We start from the raw sequence: 26,967 nt of genomic DNA, 5'->3' as shown, positions 1-26,967 counted from the left end.
TGCATAAATGCACAAAGGCATCGATGCACCTCCCATTGCATAAATGCACAAACGCATCAATGCACCTCCCATTGCATAAATGAACAAAGGCATCGATGCACCTCCCATTGCATCAATGCACGAACGCATCAATGCACCTCCCATTGCATAAATGCACAAACGCACCAATGCACCCCCCAGGCCATAAATGGGGCCAGGCTGTTGCAAAGGCGCATTCAGAGGCGCGCCGCGCGCGCGCGAGAGAGAGGTCACGGCCCCGCCCCCCGCGCGCGCGCCCCCGCCGGCTCGCCCCCCTTCCGCGCGCGCGCCGCTCCCCGCGCGCCCCCAGCGCCCCCTAGCGCCGGCCCGGCGGGGCGTTGGGCCGCCTCCGCCCGCCGGCCCGCCCGTCCTCTCTAGGGCTGCCCCCGAGGCGCTGTCTCTATGATCCGAGGGCTGTCCAGGGCTGAGTCCCCACCCACGCTGTCACTGCCAGGGAGGCCGGGCCGGGGAAGCAGGAGGGAGCGGACGGTGGCTAGATAAGCCAGTCCTGCCAAGGCTTGGCGGCAGGAGGGCAGTGCCCGCCGGCTGCAGCAGCAGCAGCAGCAGCAGGAGGAGTAGTGCGAGGAGGCCCCCCCGGTGCCCAGGACCAGGGGCCCTGCCCCCCTCCGCCATGCCCGCCGCCACGGCCAAGGTGGCCGCCCGGCTGGCGCAGGGGGTCACCGCCAGGCGCGCGGCCGTGGCACTGCTGGTGGCCGCCTACGGGGCCAAGAAGCTGTACCCCGTCCTGCGGCAGCAGTGGGCCGCCTCTGAGCTGGGGGCCGGCCGGGCCGGCGGCGGGCCCCCGGGCAAGTGGGGGTCCGGGGACGAGGCCGCGGCGGGTCCTCCCGGGGTGAACCGGGTGTTCTTCGTCCGCCTGCTGCGGCTGCTGAGGATGCTGTTCCCGGGGCCCCTGTGCCGGGAGACGGGGCTGCTGGCCTTGCACTCGGCCGCCCTGGCCAGCCGCACCTTCCTCTCGGTCTACGTGGCCCAGCTGGACGGGCGCCTGGCCCGCTGCATCGTGCGCAAGAACCCCCGCGACTTCACGTGGCAGCTCCTCCAGTGGCTCCTCATCGCCCTGCCGGCCACCTTCGTCAACAGCGCCATCCGCTACCTGGAGGGGCAGCTGAGCCTGGCCTTCCGGGGGCGCCTGGTGGACCACGCCTACCGCCTCTACTTCGAGGGCCAGACCTACTACCGGGTCAGCAACATGGACGGCCGGCTGCGCAACCCCGACCAGTCGCTCACGGAGGACGTGGTGGCCTTCGCCAGCTCCGTGGCCCACCTCTACTCCAACCTGACCAAGCCGGTCCTGGACCTCATCGTCACCTCCTACACCTTGGTCAGCTCGGCCCGCTCCAGGGGGGCCGGCACCGCCTGGCCGTCCCTCATCGCCGGCCTGGTGGTCTGCCTCACCGCCAAGGTGTTGCGGGCCTGGTCCCCCAAGTTCGGCCAGCTGGTGGCCGAGGAGGCCCGCCGGAAAGGGGAGCTGCGCTACATGCATTCCAGGGTGGTGGCCAACTCCGAAGAGATCGCCTTCTACGGGGGGCACAAGGTAAAAAAAAGGGGGGCCCCCCCCATGAGGCCGGAGCTCCCTGAGAGGAAAACGGGACCGAGCTGGTTAGGAGGGTTTCCGTCTAGACATTAGGAAGAATTTCCTAACAGTTAGAGCGGCTCCTCGATGGAACAGGCTTCCTCTGGAGGTGGTGAGCTCTCCTTCTCCGGAGGTTTTTAAGCAGAGGCTAGATGGCCATCTGTCAGCAAGGCTGATTCTGTGACCTTAGGCAGATCATGAGAGGGAGGGCATCTTGACCATCTTCTGGGCATAGAGTAGGGGTCACTGGGGGTGTGTGTGGGGGGGTAGTTGTAAATTTCCTGCATTGTGCAGGGGGTTGGACTAGATGACCCTGGTGGTCCCTTCCAACTCTGTGATTCTATGATCTTGGCCATCTTCTTGGAATGGAGTAGGGGGTCACTGGGGGTTTGGGGGGGGAGGCAGTTGTAAATTTCCTGCATTGTGCAGGGGGTTGGACTAGATGACCCTGGTGGTCCCTTCCAACTCTGTGATTCTATGATCTTGGCCATCTTCTTGGAATGGAGTAGGGGGTCACTGGGGGTTTGGGGGGGGGAGGCAGTTGTAAATTTCCTGCATTGTGCAGGGGGTTGGACTAGATGACCCTGGAGGTCCCTTCCAACTCTGTGATTCTTTGAGGGGAGCTCGAGAGCCAGATTCTCGCGCTCCTGTTCCAGGCGAGGCAGCGAAGGGTGTTTTCGCTCTGCGTTTTCCTTCCTCTCTAGGGCTAAGCTGCGAAATGGTGGCCTGCCGGCTTTCTTAAGCCAGGGGGTAGCCAAGATGACTCCGGAGAGGCTGACGCCGGCCTCCCCTCCTTGTTTACTTCCTTCTCTGCGGCTGCCTTCTTCCTTGAACTCGCCCCGGAGCGAGGCCCGAGGCCCTGACCTGGTTTTTATCACGCCTGGGAATCTGCCCTTGTTCGGGAAGCGCCTCCGGGAATGGCAACAGCTCCCTGGGTTCCTGCAGGACTGCTTTCTCTTGCTGACGCTTGTCTCTCTCTCTCGGGGCCAAGGCTCGGAGACCGTCCATGTTTGCCTGGGCCCCAAGAATCCCCGTATTCTTTGGCGGCATGGTGTGTGTGCATGCCCATGTGCACTGGAGGGCAATGGAGGGGGTGACGCTGGGGATCCCCGGACCTGGAAAGGCAGCAGATCCCAGCAACAGATGCCAGCCAGGAATCTGGATGCTGGATTCTCTTCCTGTCCCGCTGGCAGCCGGCGGGAGGAGGCTGTTAGTCTGAAAGGGAGATTTGATATTGATCGTGATTTTTTTTTTATTTGTTTGATCGGATCGCACACTTTGCCCTTTCCCAGCCCCCTTCCTCTCTTCCGATCCAGCTGTGTCAGGGAAATTCCAAGGCCGGAAACTCTGCCACCTCTGGCATCCGGCCAAAAGCGAGGGTAATTTTAGGTCATGCAGACCTTAAACGGGGCTTGCTTTTGTTCTCGGCCTTTTCTCAATACCGAGATGCCTAGCACGGTGCACACCCCCATTGAACAAAATATCTGTAGAAGAAATATGCCTTTATGATAAGAAGGATCCCATGACCCGTCTAAGTGCTGACGACATCTGTTAATGTGGTGGGGAAGTTGGATTGCGTCCCCCCCCTTGTGATGTTTCGGGCATATCTGACAGTGAACACATGAAGCTGCCCTGGTCCATCAGACCCTTGGTCCATCAAAGTCAGTATTGTCTAATCAGACCGGCAGCGGCTCTCCAGGGTCTCAGGCAGAGGTCTTTCACATCACCTACCTGCATGGTCCCTTTAACTGGAGATGCCGGGAATCGAACCTGGGACCTTCTGCATGCCAAACACATGTTCTACCACTGAGCCACAGCCCCTCCCCAGTCCAGTGTTTCCTTAGAGCTCTCAAGATGCATTTGTGTGATGCATCCAAAGTTCCCTCCATGCACCCCCCTGTGGGTCTCAGACCTTAACCAGGAACAGAGCGGGATGGAGTGGGGTGGGAAGACAGAAAATAAGAGGAACGGGCTAGCCCACGCTTCCCGTTCCCACAGGGAAACCACTCTTGAAGTAGCAGGATCATCCCAGGTGGAGCAACTGTGTCACTGTGATGTGAGATATTGGCCGCTACCCTAATAGCTGGGCTTATCCAGGAAGGGGGGGGGCGTGGCTCAGTGGTAAAGAATCTGCTTGGCATGCAGAAGGTACCAGTTCAATCCCCATCATCTCCAGTTAAAGCGACTCGGCAAGTAGGTGATGGGAAAGACCTCTGCCTGAGACCCTGGAGAGCCGCTGCCAGTCTGAGTAGACAATACTGACCTCGACGGACCAAGGGTCTGATCCAGTATAAGGAAGCTATATGTGAGAGTTACATTTATGGGAGGGGCTGTGGCTCAGTGGTAGAGCACCTTCTTGGCATGCAGAAGGTCCCAGGTTCAATTCCCATCATCTCCAGTTAAAGGGACTCGGCGAGTAGGTGATGGGAAAGACCCCTGCCTGGGACTCTGGAGAGCCGCTGCCGGTCTGAGTAGACAATACTGACTTTGATGGACCCAAGGGCCTGATTCAGTGTAAGGCAGCTTCATGTGTTCATGTGTTCAAACTGCACTGGGGCGCATTAAACCTGCCCTGCCAAAACAAGATGGGGTGTGAGTACAGGATTGCCCCATGCTGACATTTCCCAGTTATACGGTAGCTTTGGCAGAACTTAGCGGTCCCAGTCCATGGGCAGTCTAATTGGGACTTTGTTATGAAATCAATACCATTTAATGCAGTCAAATGTGGAGCCAGTGGGCAAGTGGGTGGGGGGTTATACAACAGCTCTCTTATCTCAAATGCATAAAGGATAAGGAACAGGGGCGAAATTAACTTAGATTTCTTACCTGTATGATTTGTCTTATGCCCTGATCTGGGTTGGTCCAGGCTAGCCCTAGCTTGTCAGATCTCGGAAGCTAAGCAGGGTCAGCCCTGGTTAGTGCTTGGATGGGAGACCACCGAGGAAGTCCAGGGTTGCTCCGCAGAGGCAGGCAACGGCAAACCAACCTCTGTCTGTCTCTTGCCTTGACCTGGATGGCCTAGGCTAGCTCAGTCTCATCAGATCTCAGAATCTGAGTAGGGTCAGCCCTGATGAGTACTCGGATGGGAGACTGCCAAGGAAGTCCAGGGTTGCTACGCAGAGGCAGGCAATAGCAACCTGCCTCTGTTCGTCTCTTGCCTTGACCCGGATGGTCCAGGCTAGCCTGAACTCGTCAGATCTCAGAAACTAAGCAGGGTCAGCCCTGGTTAGTACTTGGTTGGGAGACCGCCGAGGAAGTCCAGGGTTGCTTAGCAGAGGCAGGCAATGGCAAACCACCTCTAAATGTCTCTTGCCTTGACCTGGATGGCCCAAACTAGCCTGATCTCGTCAGATCTAGGAAGCTAAGCCAGGGTCAGCCCTGGTTAGGAGTTGGATGGGAGACCCCCAAGGACGTCCAGGGTTGCTACGCAGAGGCAGGCAATGGCCAACCACCTCTGTTTGTCTCTGGCCTTGAAGACCCTTGCCATAAATCCACCACTCTTTCTCCCGAGGGAATCGAAGCAAAAATGAGAGGTACCAGTTTGGTACCTTTTTTACCTTTTAAAAAAAATGTTCTGGCCTGTACTGGCTCGCTTTCGCCCCTTTCGCTGAGAATACCGCAGGCCCTCCAGACTAGCCCTTTCTTCCTCTATTACCATTAGGCATCTTACTCATTTATTCTTGGGAGCTCTGACTTCTTCCCCCACTTTGCTACAATCTTTCCCAGGTATGATCTTTTGGGAAGGATTGCCGTCAAAACACTGTCAAATGCCATGTTGACAGGAAGGTGTGTATTTTTCCTGATCCCGCGCCTTTGGCGCCATTTTCCTTGCCTGAGTAACTGCGGCTGCCTTCCCACCAGGCACACCACCCACACGCTGGAGGGCTTTTAAAAAACACATTATTGACAGATTACTGTAGTGCATTAACATTATAACTCTCAATTGCAACAATGTACCAATTTCCACATTTCGTTTTAAAAGACAAGCGAAGTCTCCAGCCCGTCGCTCATTAGAATGCCAAGCATGCAGTGTACACGTTTCCTGTTATAACTTCACAAGGAAAAGGGCCTGGGGCTTACTTTCAAGAGCAACACGGATAATCATCACTGTGTGGGAAACGGCTGTTGATGTCATTTATATCCCATACATTCCCTCTAATGCTGATGCTTTATTCCAGAAGTGATTTGATATACTTTTTTCCTGCTGAACATGGGATAGCAGAGTAATTCTTTATGTACGAGGGGGTAGCCTTTCCCGGCTTTCCTAAAATGTCACAGCAAAGCAGGACTGGAAAAGCCGGGGGGAGCCCCAGCAGTACATGGAAGCATGACGGTGGGCCAAATAACGCCCCAGCAGGACATGGAAACACGACGGCGGGCCAAATAACCCACACGTCTCCCTCTGGTATCCCCTTCTAGGTGGAGCTGTCCCTCCTGCAGAAGTGTTACCGTGAGCTGGCCTCCCAGATCAACGTGCTGCTGCTCGAGAGGCTCTGGTACGTCATGCTGGAGCAGTTCCTCATGAAGTACGTGTGGAGCGCCGCCGGGCTCGTCATGGTGGCCGTGCCCATCATCACGGCCACCGGCTACTCAGAGTCGGGTGAGTAGAGAGGCAAGCATCATCGCTGTGCTCTGCCAGGGTGCCGCCTGGACGGTTGGCTGCTAAAACAGGCATCGCGAGAGAGCAGAAAGAAGGTTTCGGAATGGCCGACGAGAGTTTTACTCAGAGGCTTAGTCAGGGCAACTGGCTAGGCAGCCTTTTCATGGGAATAAAGCGAATTCACAGTCAGTGAGCCTGTGGGAATAAAGCGAGTTCACGGTAACTGAATACTGTCAGTGGGGGGTAGAAGAAAACTGAAGCAAAGACAAAGAGCGTTGGCACCGGATAGTATCCCTTGAGCCGGAGCAGTCGAGGTGTCCACGAGCAATGTTTGGTGGAGACCCAAGTGAGAATCCTGGTCTCTGCCCAACAGTTGCAAAGAACGAGGAGTCATTGGGAACTGGGGAAGGGTTGTTCTTAACCCTTTCCCCAAGCAACTCTTCCCCCTGTTGCTTCGTCTCAAGATGTAGCATAGAGGCATCTCGGATCTCCCCCTAATGGGGAGGAAATAAACTGGATTTAAATTAGAAAGCATCTGGACAGTGCTTACCCCAGCCTTGATTGAACCCTTCAGATCAGAGGAGCATGCCCATTATATTAGGTGCTGTGGAACAGAGGCAGGATGGTGCTGCTGCAGCCGTCTTGCTTGTGGGCTTCCTAGAGGTACCTGGCTGGCCACTGTGTGTGAACAGACTGCTGGACTTGATGGGCCTTGGTCTGATCCAGCAGGGCTTTCCTGATGTTCTTATGGAGGATGGGGCTATCTGTGGCTGCTAGTCAGAATGAATACTAGTCATGATGCATACCTATTCAGTCTTAGAGGAGCATGGCTGTTATATTAGGTGCTGTGGGACGCATGCAGGATAAATGCTGCTGCAGTCGTCTTGCTTGGGGGCTTCCTAGAGGCACCTGGTTGGCCGCTGTGTGAACAGACTGCTGGACTTGATGGGCCTTGGTCTGAGCCAGCAGGGCTTTCCTTATGTTCTTATGAGTCTTGAGAAGAGAGAGAGGTGTGAGGGAAGCCTTTGTTATTATTCATACAGAGGTAAAGCAAAAAGCCTTTGCCCAGGTCTTAAACTGAGTCGCTGAAGTCCCACGATAAGGGAAGGGCTCCGCCTGAGCCGCCGTTGCTGCCAGGGAGAGAGAGGGCAAAGAGCCCTTTGCTTGGGTGCCGATTCCCATGGAAATCGGACAGAAGGCGGAGCCGAAGTGGCTCAACCTTTACCCCTAGATTGGCTCAATGCCCCTTTGTTGTTGTTTTTTAAAAATAAAAATAACTTGCTGACTGGGGTGGGGGTGTCAAAAAAATCTCCAGGCAAAATCTGGGGTTTTATTTTCAGCGATTTGGCGGCCGAACGCCACCCGGGCACGCTGGCACCAAAGAAGGATCCAGGTAGCAGCCTGAGATCCCACCTGTCGGGCATCGGAGAGAAGGGCTTTTAGGTCGGGTAATGGGATTTTCCAGGCGGACTTCGGCTCCAAGGTTAGAGGTGAAGTTATGGGGAAAGGCAGCATGGTCTGGGACCCTTCTGTTTAGAAAGGAGCCATCTAAGAGAGAGGGGCCATGACTCAGTGGTAGAGCCTCTGCTTGGCATGCAGAAGGTCCCAGGTTCAATCCCCGGCATCTCCAGTTAAAAGGGACCAGGCAGGTAGGTGATGTGAAAGACCTCCGCCTGAGACTCTGGAGAGCCTCTGCTGGTCTGAGTAGATAATACTGACTTTGATGGACCAAGGGTCTGATTCAGTATAAGGCAGCTTCATGTGTTCATGACAGGTTAGAGGTTTATAAAATTATGCACGGAGGTGGAGGAAGTGGACAGAGAGAACTTCTTCTCCCTCTCCCGAAATACCAGAACCCAAGGGCACCCGATAAAGTTGATGGGCAGCAGATTCAGGGCAGACAAAAGGAAATGCTTCTTTATTCAATGAGTGATTAAAATATGGAATTTGCTGCCAGGGGATGTAGTAATGGCCAGTGCCAGAGACGGCTTCAAAAGGGGATTAGACAGATTCATGGAGGATGGATCTATCGGCGACTGCTGGCCGTGGTAACTAAAGAGAACCTCCACAGTCAGAGGCAGTAAACCCTGAAATACCAGTGCCAGGAAACAACATCAAGGGAAGGCCTCAGCTCTGTGCCCTGTTGCCGGACCTCCAGAGGAACTGGTTGGCCGCTGTGTGAGACGGGATGCTGGAATAGATGGACATAAGAACATAAGAAAGGCCCTGCTGGATCAGACCAAGGCCCATCAAGTCCAGCAGTCTGTTCACACCGCGACCAACTAGGTGCCTCTATGAAGCCCACAAGCAAGACGCCTGCAGCAGCACCATCCTGCCTGCGTTCCACAGCACCTAATAGAATAGGCATGCTCCTCTGATCCTGGAGAGAATAGGTCTGTGTCATGACTCGTCTCTGTTTTGTCTAGTAGCCATGGATAACCCCATCCTCCATAAGAAAGGCCCTGCTGGATCAGACCAAGGCCCATCAAGTCCAGCAGTCTGTTCACACAGAGGCCAACCAGGTACCTCTAGGAAGCCCACAAGCAAGACGACTGCAGCAGCATTGTCCTGCCTGCGTTCCACAGCACCCAATATAATAGGCATGCTCCTCCGATACTAGAGAGAATAGGTATGCAGCATGACCAGTATCCACCTTAACTAATAGCCATGAACACCCCTCTCCTCCATGAACATGTCCACACCCCTCTTAAAGCCTTCCAAGTTGGCAGCCATCACCACATCCTGGGGCAGGGAGTTCCACAATTTAACTATGCATTGTGTGGGGAAAAAATACTTCCTTTTCTCTGTTTTGAATCTCTCACCCTCCAGCTTCAACAGATGACCTCACATTCTAGTATTATGGGAGAGGGAGAAAAACCTCTCCCTGTCCACTCTCTCCAAACCATGCATAATTTACCACTGCTGTGATCCAGTAGGGCTCTTCTAAAGTTCTTAAACTGGGCATTGTGATGCGATTCTTGTTCCCCTTCTCAGCCTCCTCTCTCCCCCCCCCATTGTTTCTTCCCAGATTCGGAGGCGGTGAAGCAGGCGATGCAGGAGATGGAAGAGAAGGAGCTGGTGAGCATGAGGACAGAGGCCTTCACCACCGCCCGGAGCCTGCTGAACGCGGCGGCCGATGCCACCGAGAGGGTCATCTCCTCCTACAAAGAGGTGTGCGGAAGCAGCAAGAATTATTGGTTTGACTCGGGAGGAAACGGGGGTGGGGAACAGAGGGTGCCCGACGTCTCTTTTGCCCTGAGACACTGTGCTGAGTGGAACATTTGTGCTGAGTTTGGTCCACGCCTACGGCTAAGTTTCCATGCCAGAAAAGCTGGGAGGAGAACTTCCTGCCTCCAGCTACCGTCCATTTTCATTCTTGGGGCCTCTTAGACCCGGCCCACTTATGCAATCCTGTCTTCCCTGCACTCCTGGCCCGTGACCTCAGGATGGAAAAAAGGAAATACTTCTCTACACGGCGAGCGATTAAAATGTGGAAATCGCTTCCAGAAAATGGGGTGACTGCCACAGGTGTAGACAGTTTTTAAAGGGGATTAGACAGGTTCGTGGAGAAGTAGCGGCTACTAGCCGTGGTTGCTAAAGGGAACCTCCACGTTCAGAGGCCGTCGCTGAATCCCGGTGCCAGGAGGCAATATCAGGGGAAGGCCTCGGCCGGACCTCCAGAGGAACTGGTTGTCTGACCAGTTCCTCTGGTCACGATGCTGGACTAGACGGATCATTGCTCTGACCTAGCAGGGCATGGAGGAGGGGTCACTGGGGTGGTGGTGGGTAGTTTTTAAATTCCTGCATTGTGCAGGGGGTTGGACTAGATGACCCTGGTGGTCCCTTCCAACTCTATGATTCTATGGCTCTTCTTATGTTCTTATGAAGGCCTTGGTCTTTATGCCCCGTTGCTGGATCTCCAGAGGAACTGGCTGGCTGCTGTGTGAGACAGGATGCTGGACTAGATGGATCACTGGTCTGATCCAGCGGGGCTCTTCTGATGTTCTTCTGGTCCCATTATCTACCTGATCAGCGTGGTGTAGTGGTTAGGAGCAGCGGACTCTAATCTGGAGAACCGGGTATAAATGATGTAAACAAACGGTTATTGATTTTATACCCCTTTTGAAATGACTTTGTTGTAGTTTCCTCAAAGAATTCTGGGAACTGTAGTTTTACGGAGGGGTATGCTGGGACTTCCTGGTTACAGATGCCTAGCCACTTCAGAAAATTATGGTTCCCAGACTTTTCCAGTTGGGATCCATTACAGCTAAACAGGCTTGATGCTTATTTGCCTGCTGTTAGATGTACCCTGACTGATAAGCCGTTTGCATGCTTCATGCAGAGAGATTAGCCCGGGCCGCCCACGGAACTGTCTAGGGCAGGGCTCCTTAAACTTTTTCCACTCGCAGCCCCTTTTTGCCCGAGAAATTTTTACGCTAAAACCCGGGTATAAAAAGGTAAAGGTCCCCTGTGCAAGCACCGGGCCATTCCTGACCCTTGGGGTGACGTCACATCCCAACGTTTACTAGGCAGACTTTGTTTACGGGTTGGTTTGCCAGTGCCTTCCTTCCCCAGTCATCTTCTCCCGGGTATACGGGTATATAAAATCGGTATGCAAATTAAACATTTACTGATAATAAATCATAAAGAAAATGATTTTAAAACAATTATTTGGTATACCTTTCACTGTTGCCAAATTTTTTGCGACCCCCTCCCAACGTTCAGTTACGCCACCCCATACAGGGCCGCGACCCACAGTTTAAGAAGCTTCTGTGTAGGGAACACTGTCCTCTTGGAAGGCTGCTAGATTGAAGCTTTAGCACGCAACCCCTTGGGAATAAGATATGCCGAACTTGGTGGGACTTACTTCTGAGTGGAGATGCATGGGACTGGACTGTCAGACCCATTAGAAGACAGTTCTGCTGGAGCCGGCATCGAGAGTTCTGAGTTCGAGTGGGCCAGTGTGCGGTTTTTGTGAGTTTTTAGCTGTCGCCCTTGGATTGTAGCTTAATTTTAATGGGATATTATCAGGCCTGCCTGCTTTCTGTGGATTACATGTTTGAACAATGTATATCTTATCCAATATGGTGTAGTGGTTAAGACGGTGGTTTGGAGCGGTGGAGTCTGATCTGGAGAACCAGGTTTGATTCTCCGCTCCTCCACATGAGTGGCGGAGGCTAATCTGGTGAACTGGGTTGGTTTCCCTAGTCCTACACACAAAGCCAGCTGGGTGACCTTGGGCTAGTCACAGCTCTCTCAGCCCCACCTACCTCACAGGGTGTCTGTTGTGGGGAGGGGAGGGGGAGGGGATTGGAAGCTGGTTTGATTATCCCTTAAGTAGGAGAGTAAGTCGGCACATAAAAACCAACTCTTCTTCTTCTTCTTCTTTGGAAGAGCAGCGGGATAAAAGCGGGATTTCCCTCCCGGCGCTCAAATCCTTGGTTGCTCTTCCACTGTTCAGGTCACGGAGCTGGCGGGGTACACGGCCCGCGTCTACGAGATGTTCCACGTGTTCAAGGATGTGAAGCGTGGCAACTTCCGGCGTCCCGGGGAGCTGGAGGAAGGGGTGCCCCGAGCCGGGGCGGTGATGAAGCACGGCGTCCGAGTGGAGGGGCCGCTGCAGATCAAAGGTGAGGCCCTGCATCTGGGCTTGAGAGCCGCTCTGGGAGGTGCCTGTTCGGCCTGGGCAGGGGCCGCTGTATTGCCCGCTGCTATACATGTTGGCATCAGATGTGGGTCCCTGCAAGAATTTCGGTGCAGTGGCAACCCTCGTAGAATCATAGAATCATAGAGTTGGAAGGGGCCATAGAGGCCATCTAGTTCAAGCCCCTGCTCAATGCAGGATCAGCCTAGAGCATCCCTGACAAGTGTATAGAATCAAAGAGTTGGAAGGGGCCATAGAGGCCATCTAATCCAACCCCTTGCTCAATGCAGGATCAGCCTAGAGCATCCCTGATCAAAGTGTGTAGAATCAAAGAGTCGGAAGGGGCCATAGAGGCCATCTAGTCCAACCCCCTGCTCAATGCAGGATCAGCCTAGAGCATCCCTGACGAGTGCTTGTCCAGCCTCTGCTTAAAGACTGCCAGTGAGGGGGAGCTCACCACCTCCCTAGGCAGTCGATTCCACTGTCAAACAACTCTTACTGTAAAAAAAATTCCCCCTAATATCCAGCTGGTACCTTTCTGCCCTCAATTTAAACCCATTATTGTGAGTCCTCTCCTGTGCTACCAACAGGAAAGCTCCCTGCCCTCCCGCTAAATGACGGCCCTTCAGATACTTAAAGAAAGGTCACCCTCCAAAGCAGCCATTTTCTCCAGGGGGAACTGATAGTCGGGAGGTTGGTTGTGATCCCGAGAGATCTCCAGGCCCCTGCCTGGAAGTTGGCAATCTTAACGCTCACCCCTTCACCAAGCCTCCCCCTCAACATCTGCATAGATAACTGGTATATCAGGGAGGAAGCAAAGGTAGAACACCGTTCCTTATCGTGCTGGTTTTCTTCACGCGGGGGGATGTTGCGTGTGTTGGGGGGGTGGAAGAAGAAGAGGAGTAGGAGTAGGAGTTGGTTTTTATATGCCAACTTTCTCTACCACTTAAGGGAGACTCAAACCGGCTTACCACCACCTTCCCTTCCCCTCCCCACAACAGACACCCTGTGAGATAGGTGGGGCTGAGAGAGTGTGACTAGCCCAAGGTCACCCAGCTGGCTTCATGTGGAGGAGTGGGGAAACCAACCTGGTCACCAGATTAGCCTCTGCCGCTCATGTGGAGGAGTGGGGAATCAAACCCGGTTCTCCAGACCAGAGTCCACCACTCCAAACCACCACTCTTAACTGCTGCGCCACGCTGGCCTTCCTCTGCACAGCCTTCTTTAGCGGTCTCCCATCCAAGCCCCAACCCTGCTTAGCTTCCGAGATCTGATGAGTTTGGGCTGTGCTGTGCCACCTTCCCTCCTCAGCCCCTCCTCTGGCTCCTGAGATGTCCTTGGCCACCAAGATCAAGTTAATCCATGCCATCGTATTCCCTGTTACTATGTATGGGCGTGAAAGCTGGACAACAAAGGAAGGAAGGAAGTAGATTCCTTTGAAATGTGGTGTTGGAGGAGAGTGTTACGGATACCCTGGACTGCCAAAAAAAAAATCAGTGGGTTCTAGATTAAATCAAGCCCGAACTGACCCTAGAAGCTAAAATGACTAAACTGAGGCTGTCATACTTTGGTCACATTATTAGAAGACAAGAGTCACTGGAAAAGACAGTCATGCAAGGAAAAGTTGAGGGCAGCAGGAAAAGAGGAAGACCCAACAAGAGATGGATGGACTCAATTCAAGGAAGCCACTGCCCTCAGTTTGCAAGATCTGAGCAAGGCTGTCAAAGAAGGGCTGTTTAGCTTGGAAAGAAGGCGGTTAAGGGGAGATGTGATAGAGGTCTATAAAATTATGCCTGGTATGGAGAGAGTGGACAAGGAGAAGCTTTTCTCCCTCTCTCATAATATCAGAACGTGGGATCATCTGCTGAAGCTGGAGGGTGAGAGATTCAAAACAGATAAAAGGAAATATTTCTTCACACAGCGCATGGTTAAATTGTGGAACTCCCTGCCCCAGGATGTGGTGATGGCTGCCAACCTGGAAGGCTTTAAATGGGGAGTGGACAGGTTCATGGAGGAGAGGGCTATCCATGGCTACTAGTCCAAATGGATACTAGTCATGATGCATGCTTATTCTCTCCAGGATCAGAGGAGCATGCCTATTACATTAAGTGCTGTGGAACACAGACAGGATAAATGCTGCTGCAGTCGTCTTGTTTGTGGGCTTCCTAGAGGCAGCTGGTTGGCCACAGTGTGAACAGACTGCTGGACTTGATGGAACTTGGTCTGATCCAGCACGGCTTTCCTTATGTTCTTGTGGAGGATAGGGCTATCAGTGGCTACTAGTAAAAATGGCTACTAGTCATGATGCATAGCTATTCTCTCCAAGGATCTGAGGAGCATGCCTATTACCGTATTTTTCGCTCCATAAGACACACTTTTTTCCTCCTCAAAAATGAGGGGAAATGTCTGTGCGTCTTATGGAGCGAATGTTTGTGAATCCGGCCCCGGGGAGAAGGGCAAAGCTGCCTAGGCAGCGCAGAGCAGTTTAACCTCCCCCCTCCCCCGTGCCTTGGGACCGGGAAGCACTGGGTGTGTGTGCGGAGGTTAAACTGCTCTGCGCTGCCTCGGCAGGCAGCGCAGATCAGTTTAAACCCCCACCGCTCCCCTTCCCTGGAGTCCATGGAAGCCGGGTGGGGGGGTCTTGAAAGTTCTCCATGCTGCCATCCCAGGCAGCGCAGAGCAGTTTAAATACCCCACCCCCCGCCCGGCTTCCAGGGACTCCCTGGAAGCCAGGCGGGGCGGGGGGGGGGGTCTTGAAAGTGCTCTGTGCTGCCTGGGATGGCAGTGCGGAGAAGTTTAAAGACCCCCCCGCTGGGCTTCCAGGGAGTCCCTAGAAGCCGGGCCGGGGGGGGGTGTCTTGAAAGTGCTCTGCGCTGCCTGGGATGGCAGCGTGGAGAACTTTCAAGAGCCCCCCGCCCGGCTTCCAAGGACTCTGCTTTAAAGCCTCCTCTAAAAACTTGTTTTCCTCCTCTAAAAACTAGGTGCATCTTATAGTCAGGTGCGTCTTATGGAGCGAAAAATACGGTATATGAGGTGCTGTGGAAAACAGGAAGGATAATGCTGCTGCAGTCGTCCTATCTGTGGGCTTCCTGGAGGCACCTGGTTGGCCACTGTGTGAACAGACTGCTGGACTTGACGGGCCTTGGTCTGATCCAGCAGGGCCTTTCTTATGTTCTTATGTATCGTTGATGGCTGAGAAGCAGGGATTTTGCCTGCCGCTGGCTTTCCCCATCCTTAAAGACCAAGCATCTCCTGCCAAAATTCTGCTTTCTGAGCCTTCTTTGATAATACAGGAGTCCTCTCTGCTGAACTCTTTTGTCCTTCTTGTTCTGGATAGGGAGCTACTCTAAATGCCGCCAAGTTCACATTACTACAGAAGGAAAGAGTGCTCGTGAGCACGCACAGACTGCATTTTCTCACGTCCCACTGAGGAACCCTCAGAGGTCCCCACGAGTCCCACACCCTAGTGAAAGGCCCAGCACCAAGCTTGCTTCCTCCTGTCGGTCTACTCGAGAGGTGCAGAGGTGCAGGCTCCAACCTCCTGCTTCCCTCCATTCCTGGAAGATATGTGTGGCCTCTGGCCTTCCTTGTATAATGTATATAACGCTAGTTATGGGTGGCGGTATGGCGAGGCTCAGTTCAGGCATTATGCCAAATCCCGGTTAGCTCTAATTGTGCAGGAGAACCCAAACCAGGGTTCGAGCCGGTAGGCAGCCAGTCCACAGCTTCCACCTACTTTTAAAATTCCATCCCTCCCCCCCCCCAGCTTTCAGCGTGGTAAATTCAATCCCATTTCTGCTCTGCAGTGGTATCTGGAAGCAGCGTAGCCGCCATAACCTTGGTTTGTCAGGCCAGAGACACAATGCCAAACTGCGGTTGGCACGCAGCGTGGTTTGCCAGCCCGCTTCGGACCTTGGTGAGCTCATGTACTCTGCTTGGCGGTCTGGAGCAAGTGGAGATTTTTTAAAAATGCACTTGGATAAATCAATGACAGAGGTACGATTCAGATCGGCTGGCAGACGGCAAGCCAGAGTTTATGAGTTTGTACATTTCACCAGGCCGAGCCTGAGCTTCTTTCCCGTGGCATGGAAAGCTAGTCTGAATCGATCCACAGAAAGAGAAAAGGCTGGAGAAAAGGAGCCAGCGTGGTTAAGAGCAGTGGTTTGGAGCAGTAGACTCTAATCCGGAGAACCGGGTTTGATTCCCCACTCCTCCGCACGAGCGGTGGAAGCGAACCCGCTGAACTGAATGTTTCCCTGCTCCTCCACACGAAGCCAGCTGGGTGACCTTGGGCTAGTCACAGTTCTCTCCGAACTCTCTCAGCCCCACCGTCCTCACAGGATGTCTGTTGTGGGGAGGGAAAGGGAAGGTGTTTGTAAGCCAGTTTGATTCTTCCTTAAGTGGTAGAGAAAATCAGCATATGAAAACCAACTCTTCTTCTTCTACTGGTTGAGCGTGTGAGTACCATTCTCGTTGAAGATTTAACGCCCAATCTCTGTCCTCTCGCTCCCCTTCCTGCTTACAGGGCGCGTGGTTGACGTCGAGCAAGGGATCATCTGCGAAAATATCCCCATCATCACCCCCACGGGAGACGTGGTGGTCAGCAGCCTCAATATCCGGGTGAGTCGTCACGGCACTAAGAGAGGAAGCAGCAGAGATTCTTTCAGGCCAAAAGACACCCCCCCCCCCGTACGTAACACGTTGCCAGAAGTGCAGGACCTCCAGGTGTCCAGGGGTCCCACCCTTTGACCTGGAAGCACTTCCTTAGAGCTGCGAGAGGGGCCAAGAACAGGCCATGGTCGCTCACGGCAAGCGTGTATCATGCAACTCATAGTCCTTTCGATGGGGCCTTGGTGGCTACTGCACTGTTAAAGGGGAGGGGCCGTGGCTCAGTGGTAGAGCATCTGCTTGGCATGCAGACAATCCCAAGATCAGTCCCCGGCATCTCCAGTTAAAGGGACTAGGCAAGTAGGTGAAAGACCTCTGCCTGAGACCCTGGAGAGCCGCTGCCGGTCCGAGAAGACAATACTGACTTTGATGGACCAAGGGTCTGATTCAGTATAGGGCAGCTCCATGTGTTCATGTGTTCAACTGTGCGTTCGGTGGCAGAGATATATCCAAGCTGTGAACAAGCTTCGCGGGCTGATTTCTGCAAATCAGGCTGCTGTTAGAGGCACGAGAACAAGCTTGGGTGTTTGTGTGTGAAGGGGAGTTGGTGTCATTTGGCAACCCTATAAGCCAGGGGTCCAGAACGTGGTGCCCGTGGGTGCTTTGGCGCCTGCCAAGACCTTTCCTTGGGCCCGCAGGAAGTGGGCCGCTTGCCTAGCAAGGTTTCTGACTGGCCATTGCAGATTTCATTGGCTGTGCAGATTTTTTTAAATGTTGCATTAGAAGCGGCTGCCACCACAGCACAAGGATCTTCACTGCGTGACTGTGGGTAAGCTGTGGTAGCCAGCTTGGTATAGTGGTTAAGAACGGTGGACTCTAATCTGGAGAACCAGGTTTGATTCCCCACTCCTCCACATGAGTGGCGGACTCTAATCTGGTGAACCGGGTTCGATTCCCCACTCCTCCATATGAGCGTTGGAGTCTAATCTGGAGAACCGGGTTCGATTCCCCACTCCTCCACATGCGCGTCGGACGTTAATCTGGTGAACTGGATTTGTTTCCCCACTCTTCCACATTAAGCCAGCTGGGTGACCTTGGGCTAGTCACAGTTCTCTCCGAACTCTCTCAGCCCCACCTACCTCACAAAGTGTCTATTGTGGGGAGAGGAAGGGAAGCCGATTGGATTCTCCTTCAAAAAAGCTAGAGAAAATCAGCATATAAAAAACCAACTCTTCTCCTTAAAAGGTAGAGAAAGTCAGCATATAAAACCCTCCTCCTTCCTCCCCCCTCCTCTCCCTCCCCTCCTCCTCCTCCTCCTCTTCTTCGTAGCTGGCCACGCCTCTTGCAGCAGCCATTTTGTGGCCGTGCCCCCACGCATGTCAGGATTCCAAAGGTGCCCGCGGGCTTAACAAAGTCGGGGACCCCCAGCATAAACGAAAGATGCGCTCTCTGCACACGCTCCGTTCATGCTTACATCTGGCCCGAGCCCTAAGACTGAACCCCTGCTGGGTCCCTTTTTCCCCAGTTCCAGCTGGGAACGGGAGGGAGGCAGGGAGTTGCGCCAATGTGCCTTTTGCAGGTTGGCGTTCAGAGGGGCAGCGGGTACCCGGCACGCCGAGCCATAGATCCAGCCGCTACTGCTGACGGTGGTTGTTTCAAGGTTAGGTGGGAGAGGCCTGGGGAGGGGTGTCTGATAAGGCCTTGCTTACCACCTACCAGTTGTTATCTTTTGTGCAGAGGGATTAAAAAAAAATCTGGGAATCCAGCCGGAGCACAGGAATGCGTTGGGAGAGATAACACATCTCTGACACGGCTCAGAGGTCTCTGCCAGAGTCCTGAACAAGTGGAGCGTCTTGGCAGGTCGCCCGACAAGCTGGCAGATCATGAATACAAACGCTCATCATATCTTCTCAGGCTTTTTTAAAAGGGGGGGCATAGATCTTGATCGAGTGGTGGGGTGGTAAGAGTCAAGGTAAAGACTGAGGTCGGTTATGCAAGGGATCCTTTCACTCATGTTCGCCCCCCCCCCCAGTCTGTCTCAGTTGTTCCTTGGAGTTATGCATGAGTTTTGCATCCATTAGAGATGACCTCATGGCCAGCCCTCACAAATCCCAGGATTTCCCATCCCTCTATTAACCCGATTCTTCCCTCTCCCCTGAGCTCAGCCCGGGTGAAATCCCCAAGCATAAGGCAAAGCGTGGGACGCGCAAGCTTGGGAAAGTGACGTTTCTCTCACAGACAGCACTTACAGCCAATTACAAATCAGAGTGTCAAGGGGCGGGCATTCAAATGCTTCCTGCTGCCTCAGGGTTCTTTCTGAGCAGAAGAGAGGCATTTAGAAACGAGGATTAAGTTTCTCCCCTCCCCTCCCCTTCCTTTTAGGGAGCTTCGTTTTATTTTGGGTTTTTTAAATGATTTTTGACCCGGCACTTGGGTTTCGGTGGGGGGGGGGGCTTCGAAGAAGAAGAAGTTGGTTTTTGTATGCCAACTTTCTCTACCACTTAAGGGGGAATCAAACCATCTTACAATCCCCTTCCTTTCCCCTCCCCACAACAGACACCCTGTGAGGTAGGCGGGACTGAGAGAGCTCTAAGAGAGCTGTGGCTAGCCCAAGGTCACCCAGCTGGATTCGTGTGTAGGAGTGGGGAACAAATCCAGTTCACCAGATTAGCCTCTGCCGCTCATGTGGAGGGGTGGGGAATCGAACCCGGTTCTCCAGATCAGAGCCCACCGCTCCAAACCACCTCTCTTAACCTCTACGCCATGCTGGCTCTGTCAAGCAGCATGTAAAGGGGCGGGCATTCAAATGCTTCCTGCTTCCTCAGAGTTCTTTCTGAGCAGAAGAAAGGATTTAAAAAACGAGGGTTGGGTTTCTCCCCTCCCCTCCCATTCCTTTGAGGGAGCTCTGTTTTGTTTTTGTTTTTTAAAATGCTTTTTGACCCGGCACTTGGGTTTCTGGGGCAGGGGCCTTCTAGGCCCTCCAGCCAGTTGCAAAGCGGCAGTTTCAAGGGGCGGGGACTCACCAGCTCCTGCTTTTGAGCTTGGAGATTTGGACCTCCTGTAAAGCCCCCGTGCACAAGCGACCTGACTCTTCGTTTCTGTTCCCCGCTGCCCCCTGCAGGTGGAGGAGGGCATGCACTTGCTGATCACCGGCCCCAACGGCTGCGGGAAGAGCTCCCTGTTCCGGATCCTGGGGGGCCTGTGGCCAACCTACGAAGGTGTCCTGTACAAGCCGCCCCCACATCGTATGTTCTACATCCCCCAGAGGTACGGGGCGGGCCAGCCTCCGGGACTTTCGCAAGAAAAGGAACGTAGAACCGCAGAGGGGAAAAGAGAGAGACTGCGGGTTCTGTTTGGTGTCGGCAACCTCTAGGCGGGGCCGGGAGTTGTGCCGGAATCGCAGCTGATCTCCGGACTACGGGGATCGGTTCCCCTGGAGGAAACGGCTGCTTTGGAGGGCGGGCTCTATGGATTCACAGCCCTGCTGAGGTCCCTCCCCTTGCAAACTCCACCCTCCACAGGCTCCGCCCACCAACATAAGAACATAAGGAAAGTCATGTTGGATCAGACCCAGGCCCATCAAGTCCAGCAGTCTGTTCCCACAGTGGCCGACCAGGTGCCTCCAGGAAGCCCACAAGACAACTGCAGCAGCATTATCCTGCCTGTGTTTCACGGCACCTACTATAATAGGCGTGCTCCTCTGATCCTAGAGAGAATACCTCCAGCAATTTCCCAACCTGGAATTGACAACTCTAGTTCTTTTCCCAGCCCTGGGACAGGCAGCAGGGGTGGTTTGGGGTCTCCAGATGCCTGTTGTGCCAGGCCCCTTATAGGTTTTGATCTTCTTAGTAGTGTGGTTCAGTGATTAGAACATCAGTCAGGGTTCAAATCCCTACTCAGCCATGAAACTTGACAGGTGACGGCTGGGCCGGTCGCACAGTCACAGCCTATCGCGCAGGTTTGTTCTGAGAATGAGATGGTAGAAGAGAGAGAACAGTGATCAGGGGACTAGAGCAACTGCCCTGTGAGGAGCGATTAAAACGCTTAGGGCTGTTTAGCTTGGAAAGAAGGCAGTTAAGGGGAGACATGATTGAGGTCTATGAAATTATGCCTGGTATGGAGAGAGTGGACAGGGAGAAACTTTTCTCCCTCTCTCATAATACCAGACCGCGGGGTCATCTGCTGAAGCAGGAGGGCAAGAGATTCAAAACAGATAATAGGAAGTATTTCTTCACACAACACATAGTTGAGTTGTGGAACTCCCTGCCCCAGGATGTGGTGATGGCTGCCAACTTGGAAGGCTTGAAGAGGGGAGTGGACATGTTCATGGAGGAGAGGGCTATCCATGGCTACTATTAAAAATGAATGCTAGTCATGATGCACACCTGTTCTCTCCAGGATCAGAGGAGCATGCCTATTATCTTAGGTGCTGTGGAATGCAGGCGGGATAATGCTGCTGCAGTCGTCTTGCCTGTGGGCTTCCTAGAGGCACCTGGTTGGCCCCTGTGTAAACAGACTGCTGGACTTGATGGACCTTGGTCTGATCCAGCAGGGCTTTTCTTAAGTTCTTATATTCTTAGTGTTTGGGAGAAGAGTAGGGTATAAATATCTCACAGTGCATTCCTAAGGAGAGTTACTCCAGCCTAAGCCCATTCATTTCCATGGACTTAGACTGGAGTAACTCTCCGTAGGAATGCACTGTAAATATCTTGGGGACCCTGATCGGGTGGAAAAAGGCAGCATAAAAAGGTTTCAGATAAGTGAGTCTACAATATGGATTTAATAATTGCGTTCTACCATATGGTGGGGCTGTTGTATGCATTGCCAAGAGAACGTACACAAAAATACCCACGCTGGTCATTTTATAAATGTGTTCTAAGAGCCAGCATGTTTGATTTGTGTGACTGTGGCCACTTGACCGACAGCGAAATCAAACGAGAGCGTCTTTGAGGCTTAATATTTATTCATCTGTATTACAGCCAAAGGCCAGCATAAAATATAAAATATAAATTGTGTGTTGAAACTATACAAATCCTGGCTACAGCATATCATCTGTGCTGATTAACCTGAAGATTTTCCCGTAAGCCCTTTATTCATCATTAATGCCTTCCGTTTCCAACAGACACAAGAGCAAAATTTTGCTACAGAGCGCAATATAAGAGTCACCCTGTCTTCCAGTAAATATTCCACCAAAGAGGCCTCAGAGGTGTAAGAGTGTACAAACCAAGATAGCAGGGGAGTAATTAAACGATTTCCGGCATCATCATAATATTCACAATGAAACTGTATCTGTAGTAATGTCTCCACCACGTCCATAGAGCAAGAACGTTTGCTTGTCTCTCTTGGGCAATGAAGAAACTTTCCCAGGGCTTTATAAGTGTGAGGCGATAGTCTTACTGGCCCGTTTGGGGTCTCGCCGCAGGCCGTACATGTCCGTGGGGACCCTGCGGGACCAGGTCATTTACCCCGACACGGCGGAAGACATGGCCCAGAAAGGGCAGACGACGGCCGATCTGGAGCGGATCCTGGACATTGTCAACCTCAATTATATCGTGCAGCGGGAAGGAGGTAGGTGCGGGGCGCGGAAGGGTGGCGTCAGAGAGGGAAAACGAGCTCTCTCCCGCATGCCTTAAAACTATAAATCCGAGCGAAAACGAGTTGGGGGTACGGAGGGAAGTGAGCATCTTGCATTCCTGGTGACAGGGAGGTAGTGAGCGAAATAGGGTTGCCAGTCTCCAAGTAGCAACAGATCAGGGGTCAGTAGGATTACCAACTTCCAGGTGGGGGGCTGGAGACCTTCCAGAATCACGGCAGGACTCTAGACTACATCGATTGCTTATTTACAAATTATTTATTTAAAACATTGGTCCCACTTCTCCCGGAGGGAAATGGCTGCTTTGGAAGGCATTATACCCTACCGAGGTCCCTCATTATACCCTGCTGAGGAGAGCCAGCGTGGTGTAGTGGTTAAGAGTGGTGGTTTGGAGTGGAGGACTCCAATCTGGAGAACTGGGTTTGATTCCCCCACTCCTCCACATGAGCGGCGGAGGCTAATCTGGTGAACTGGGTTGGTTTCCCCACTCCTCCACACGAAGCCGGCTGGGTGGCCTTGGGCTAGTCACAGCTCTCTTAGAGCTCTCTCAGCCCCACCTACCTCACAGGGTGTCTGTTGTGGGGAGGGGAAGGGAAGGGTGATTGTAAGCCTGTTTGATTCTCCCTTAAGTGGTAGAGAAAGCTGGCATATAAAAATTAACTCTTCTTCTTCTTCCCCTCCCTAACCCCCCCTCCCAGGCTCCATCCTGAAATCTCCCAAGTATTTCAGTACCCCTGAGCTGGCAACCCTCGATGACTAGATAACAGTTCCCTCTGGAGAAAATGGCTGCTTCGTAGAGAGTTGTAACCCTCCAAGGTCCCTCCCCTCCCCAGACTCCACCTTCTCCATGCCCCGCCCCTAAATCCCCAGGAATTTCCCAAACTGGAATTGGCAACCCTATTAGAGGCAGGGAGGGGACGGGCTCTGTCACCCAAGTTACCTATGACGTCTCTTATCTTCCTGGTGGTGGGGGCAGGCTGGGACGCCGTCAGCGATTGGAAGGATGTGCTGTCGGGCGGCGAGAAGCAGCGAATGGGGATGGCTCGGATGTTCTACCACAGGTGAGTTCCTCCAGGTGTAAAGGGGGGGCACCCCCCCCCCCACAAACACACACATTCTCACTCAGACTTCAGCTTTTCCCACCGCCTCTCCCCCGGTGCATTTCATCAGCAGCCCTCCATTACGAGTTTGGTCTTAGCTCAATAGAGGCTTCTGCCTGGGTACCCGCCTTTAATTATTGGTTTCATCTATTTATTTATTTTGAGGCCCCGGAAGATAGCTTGGTAAGCTTAACCCTCAAGGGCTCTTACAAGGCTCCCCAGCTCCAGCATTTTGAACAGAAGCTATCACCTGTAAATTCGAAGGTGGAAGACCTTCTGTAGATCAATGTAAAAAACATGTGGCCAAATTGATCTACTCTAGAGATAAGAGTTACACTCGTTTTGATGCTCGGAGGACATGTTCTCCACTTGCCCTGGGCCTGTTAACTAAGGGTAATCTTCCTTCCTATCTGGATTCTCTGGTTAGTCCAAAGTTATATAGAAATCTTTATGCATTCAAGATTTAATTGCTCCTTTTCAACGGTTTTGCTGGGCCGTATGCTAAAGATCCCTTTTTCAGACCGGCTGTGTCCCTGCCCTCTTCAGTCAGGGGACTCCTTGGTACGTATCCTTTTGCATCATCCTTATGTGTACCAACTGAGGCTAAAATGGATTATACTATGTTTTAACAAATGGTCCACATCTTCTTGAGCAACTTTGGAGCAAAAGGTTCCGTTCCTCTTAGAGGACTCTGACCCTCAGCGTACTTATTTTGTTGCTCTTTTTTTGGAGGCTGCAAAGAAGAGTCGAAGGGAGGTGTTCTTAGAGATGGGTCTTGTTTATGTTTTATGGTTTTATTGTTCAAGACCTCGGTCTAAGAACAGGGGGAAAGAAAGATTTCCTGCCACCTCTGGCATGACCTGTTGAGGGTGCAGAGGCCGGTTTTTCTGGGGTGGAGTGACGGTGGTGCGGAGACCCGTCTGGGCTGACCGTTGTGGGCCGGCTCCTCTCCCCCAGGCCGAAGTACGCTCTCCTGGATGAATGCACCAGTGCCGTCAGCATCGACGTGGAAGGCAAGATCTTCCAGGCCGCAAAGGACGCTGGGATAGCATTGCTCTCCATCACCCATCGCCCGTCCTTATGGTATGCCCTGTGCTTTATTTATTTATTTATTTATTTGAATGTTTCTATCCTGCCTTTCCTCGCAGTTCAGGGCGGCTTACCATAATAGTTGTAATAATATCTTTGGGCCGGTCCCATGCTGTCAACTGAACCTGCTTCGCAGGGTGGTTGTGAGGGTATGATGCAAACCGCTTTGGGGAGAAAGACAGGCTATTCGTGAAGCTAATCGATAACAAATAAAGAGGAAGAGTTGGTTTTGATATGCCGACTTTCTTCACCCCTTAAGGGAGACTCAAACCGGCTTACAATCTCCTTCCCCTCCCCACAACAGAGACTCTGTGAGATAGGTGGGGCTGAGAGTGTGACTAGCCCAAGGTCACTCAGCTGGCTTCCTGTGTAGGAGTGGGGAAACCAACCCAGTTCACCAGATTAGCCTCTGCCGCTCATGTGGAGGAGCGGGGAGTCAAATCCGGTTCTCCAGATCAGAGTCCACTGCTCCAAACCACCGCTCTTAACCACGACACCATGCTGGCTCCCCCCTCCTTTTTTCCCAGTGGGGACCCAAAGGGTTTACATCATTCTCCTCTCCTCCATTTTATCCTTACAACAACCCTGTGAGGCTGAGACTGTGACAGGACCATTGTCATAGAGACAGTACCAGTGACAAGGATCTTACCCCTCCTTGACTTCCTGAATCCCCAGTCCATCGTATTTCCCTATTGCTCCCCCTTTCCCAGCCACCACCCACACTGGGGGGGGGTCCTTTTCTATCCTGGAGGCAGAAGCTGCAATTATCTACTGTTACCAGTAGATCAGAGAATCATAGAGTTGAAAGGGACCACCAGGGTCATCTAGTCCAGCCCCCTGCACAATGCAAGAAATTCACAACTACCTCCCCCCCACACCCCCAGTGACCCCTAATCCACGCCCAGAAGGTGGCCATTAAAAAATCCTCCAGGATCCCTGGCCAATCTAGCCTGCAGAAAAATTGCTTCTTCCTGACCCCAAAATGGCAATCGGGTATGCAAGAAGGGGCCACGAGAGCCAAACACTGACGCAACCCTTCCTGCTTTCCCTCTCATGATCTGCCTAAGGTCATAGAACCAGCATTGCTGACAGACGGCCATCTAGCCTCTGCTTAAAAACCTCCAGGGAAGGAGAGCCCACCACCTCCCGAGGAAGCCTGTTCCACTAAGGAACCGCTCTGACTGTTCTTCCTGATGTCTAGACGAAAACTCTTTTGATTTAGTTTCAACCTGAAATTAATGCCGCTAGATTGCAGATGGTCTGTCTTGTCCCTTATCGCTGGGGCAGAGGTCCAAAGCAGATGGAGTGTTTGTGTGTTTTTTGAAGGGAGGGTATCTCTTGAAATAATCACGCTCCACACAGGATTGGAGTGGGTTGACTGTACTAACTGAAGCTTTTCGGCAGGAGCAATAGGCCAAAACTTTCCTTTGTGTGCGTACACAGGAGAAAGGGTCTCTGTTAAATCAGGGTCTGCCTGTCTTACAGACCTCCTTCCCTACCACAAACAGAGACTTCCTTTCCTTTCCACGATCTCTCAGTCAGTCCCTGGCCGCTGTCCCAAGTAAGAAATCATGTCCCCAGCAGGAAGCCGCGTGGGTGGCTGGGTTTGGGGGAGGGGGACATGATCGTCCCTGAAGACTGAGGCTCGCTTTGTTCTCGACTCCCCCCCGGAGTCTGCTGAGCTGAAAGATCCGTCCCCAGTCACAGCCAGGGGATGCCATCCCTGCCCACCCATCGGCCCCAGTGGAACTGAGGAGCTGTACCATAGCTAGTGGGGCAGAGAACTAGAGCAGGGGTGTCAAACATGAGTCACGAGGGCCGAATCCGGCCCCTCGAGAGTTCTTATCCGGCCCGGGAGTCAACCAAGGCAGCCACACACAAACACTCAATCTGGGCTGGCAAGGCATGCCTCGGCCCGACCAAGTGACATTTGTGTCATATCCAGCCCTTGTAACAAATGAATTCAACACCCCTGGCATAAAGCTTTCATTGCTGCGCATTCTGGGGAAAGGGCGGTCAGAGCGTTTCCCCTCCAGGGAGGGAGTCACCAGGCAAGGCCGCCATCACCAGCGCCTCTAAAAAACACGGCCTGTGTTCAAATTTGTTGCGTTGCCAAGAACAGTGAACTTTTTCGTGGGCCCTATTTGTACATCACAACAAACTTCAATCTATGACAGGCGCCGGCTCAGTTGGCTCTCCGAATCGGCTGCTTCCTCCCCTCGCCTGGACAGCCTTGCACAGGAGCGTCAGACATAAGGCCCGTGGGCCAAATCCGGCCCCTTGATAGCTCTTATCCGGCCCACGAGGCAATAGAGGCAGCCACCACCACCCCACACTTGATCTGGGCTGACGAGGCATGGCCCGGCCCGACCAAGTGACATTTATGTCCTATCCAGCCCTCGTACAAACAATTGAGTTTGACACCCCTGAGCCAGAGTGCGGAACAGAGAATGTGAATCGAGGGCAGAGCATCAGCCTAGTACAAAAACCTCAGGGGTCCTCTTCTCTCGCCTCCAGGAAGTACCACACACACCTCCTGCAGTTCGACGGGGAGGGCGGCTGGCATTTCGAAAAGCTGGACCCCGTGGCCCGCCTGTCGCTGCGGGAGGAGAAGGAGCGCCTGGAGCAGCAGCTGGCCGGCGTCCCCAAAATGCAGCAGCGGTTCAACGAACTGTGTCATATCCTGGGCGAGGGCACTGCCTCCGAAGCGGGACAGGTCTGAGA

The 26,967-nt window shown here is 53.1% G+C and overlaps 1 protein-coding gene across 1 annotated transcript; it reads left to right on the top strand.

The window, feature by feature from the left end:
* The first annotated feature begins 649 nt into the window (after nt 1-649).
* Nucleotides 650-26,967, top strand: ABCD1 (ATP binding cassette subfamily D member 1). Its single transcript, XM_056859394.1, has 10 exons — nt 650-1,570; nt 6,029-6,209; nt 9,238-9,380; nt 11,671-11,839; nt 16,379-16,473; nt 19,583-19,728; nt 21,884-22,029; nt 23,031-23,115; nt 24,112-24,237; nt 26,761-26,967. The coding sequence occupies exons 1-10, from the start codon at nt 650-652 to the stop codon at nt 26,963-26,965; spliced, it is 2,217 nt and encodes a 738-aa protein (XP_056715372.1). The 3' UTR covers nt 26,966-26,967.

Source organism: Euleptes europaea, chromosome 1 (genome assembly GCF_029931775.1).
Source record: "Euleptes europaea isolate rEulEur1 chromosome 1, rEulEur1.hap1, whole genome shotgun sequence".
NCBI classification, from domain to species: domain Eukaryota; kingdom Metazoa; phylum Chordata; class Lepidosauria; order Squamata; family Sphaerodactylidae; genus Euleptes; species Euleptes europaea.
Note: the sequence above shows the minus strand (reverse complement) of the source record. Positions and strands in the feature narration are given on the sequence as shown.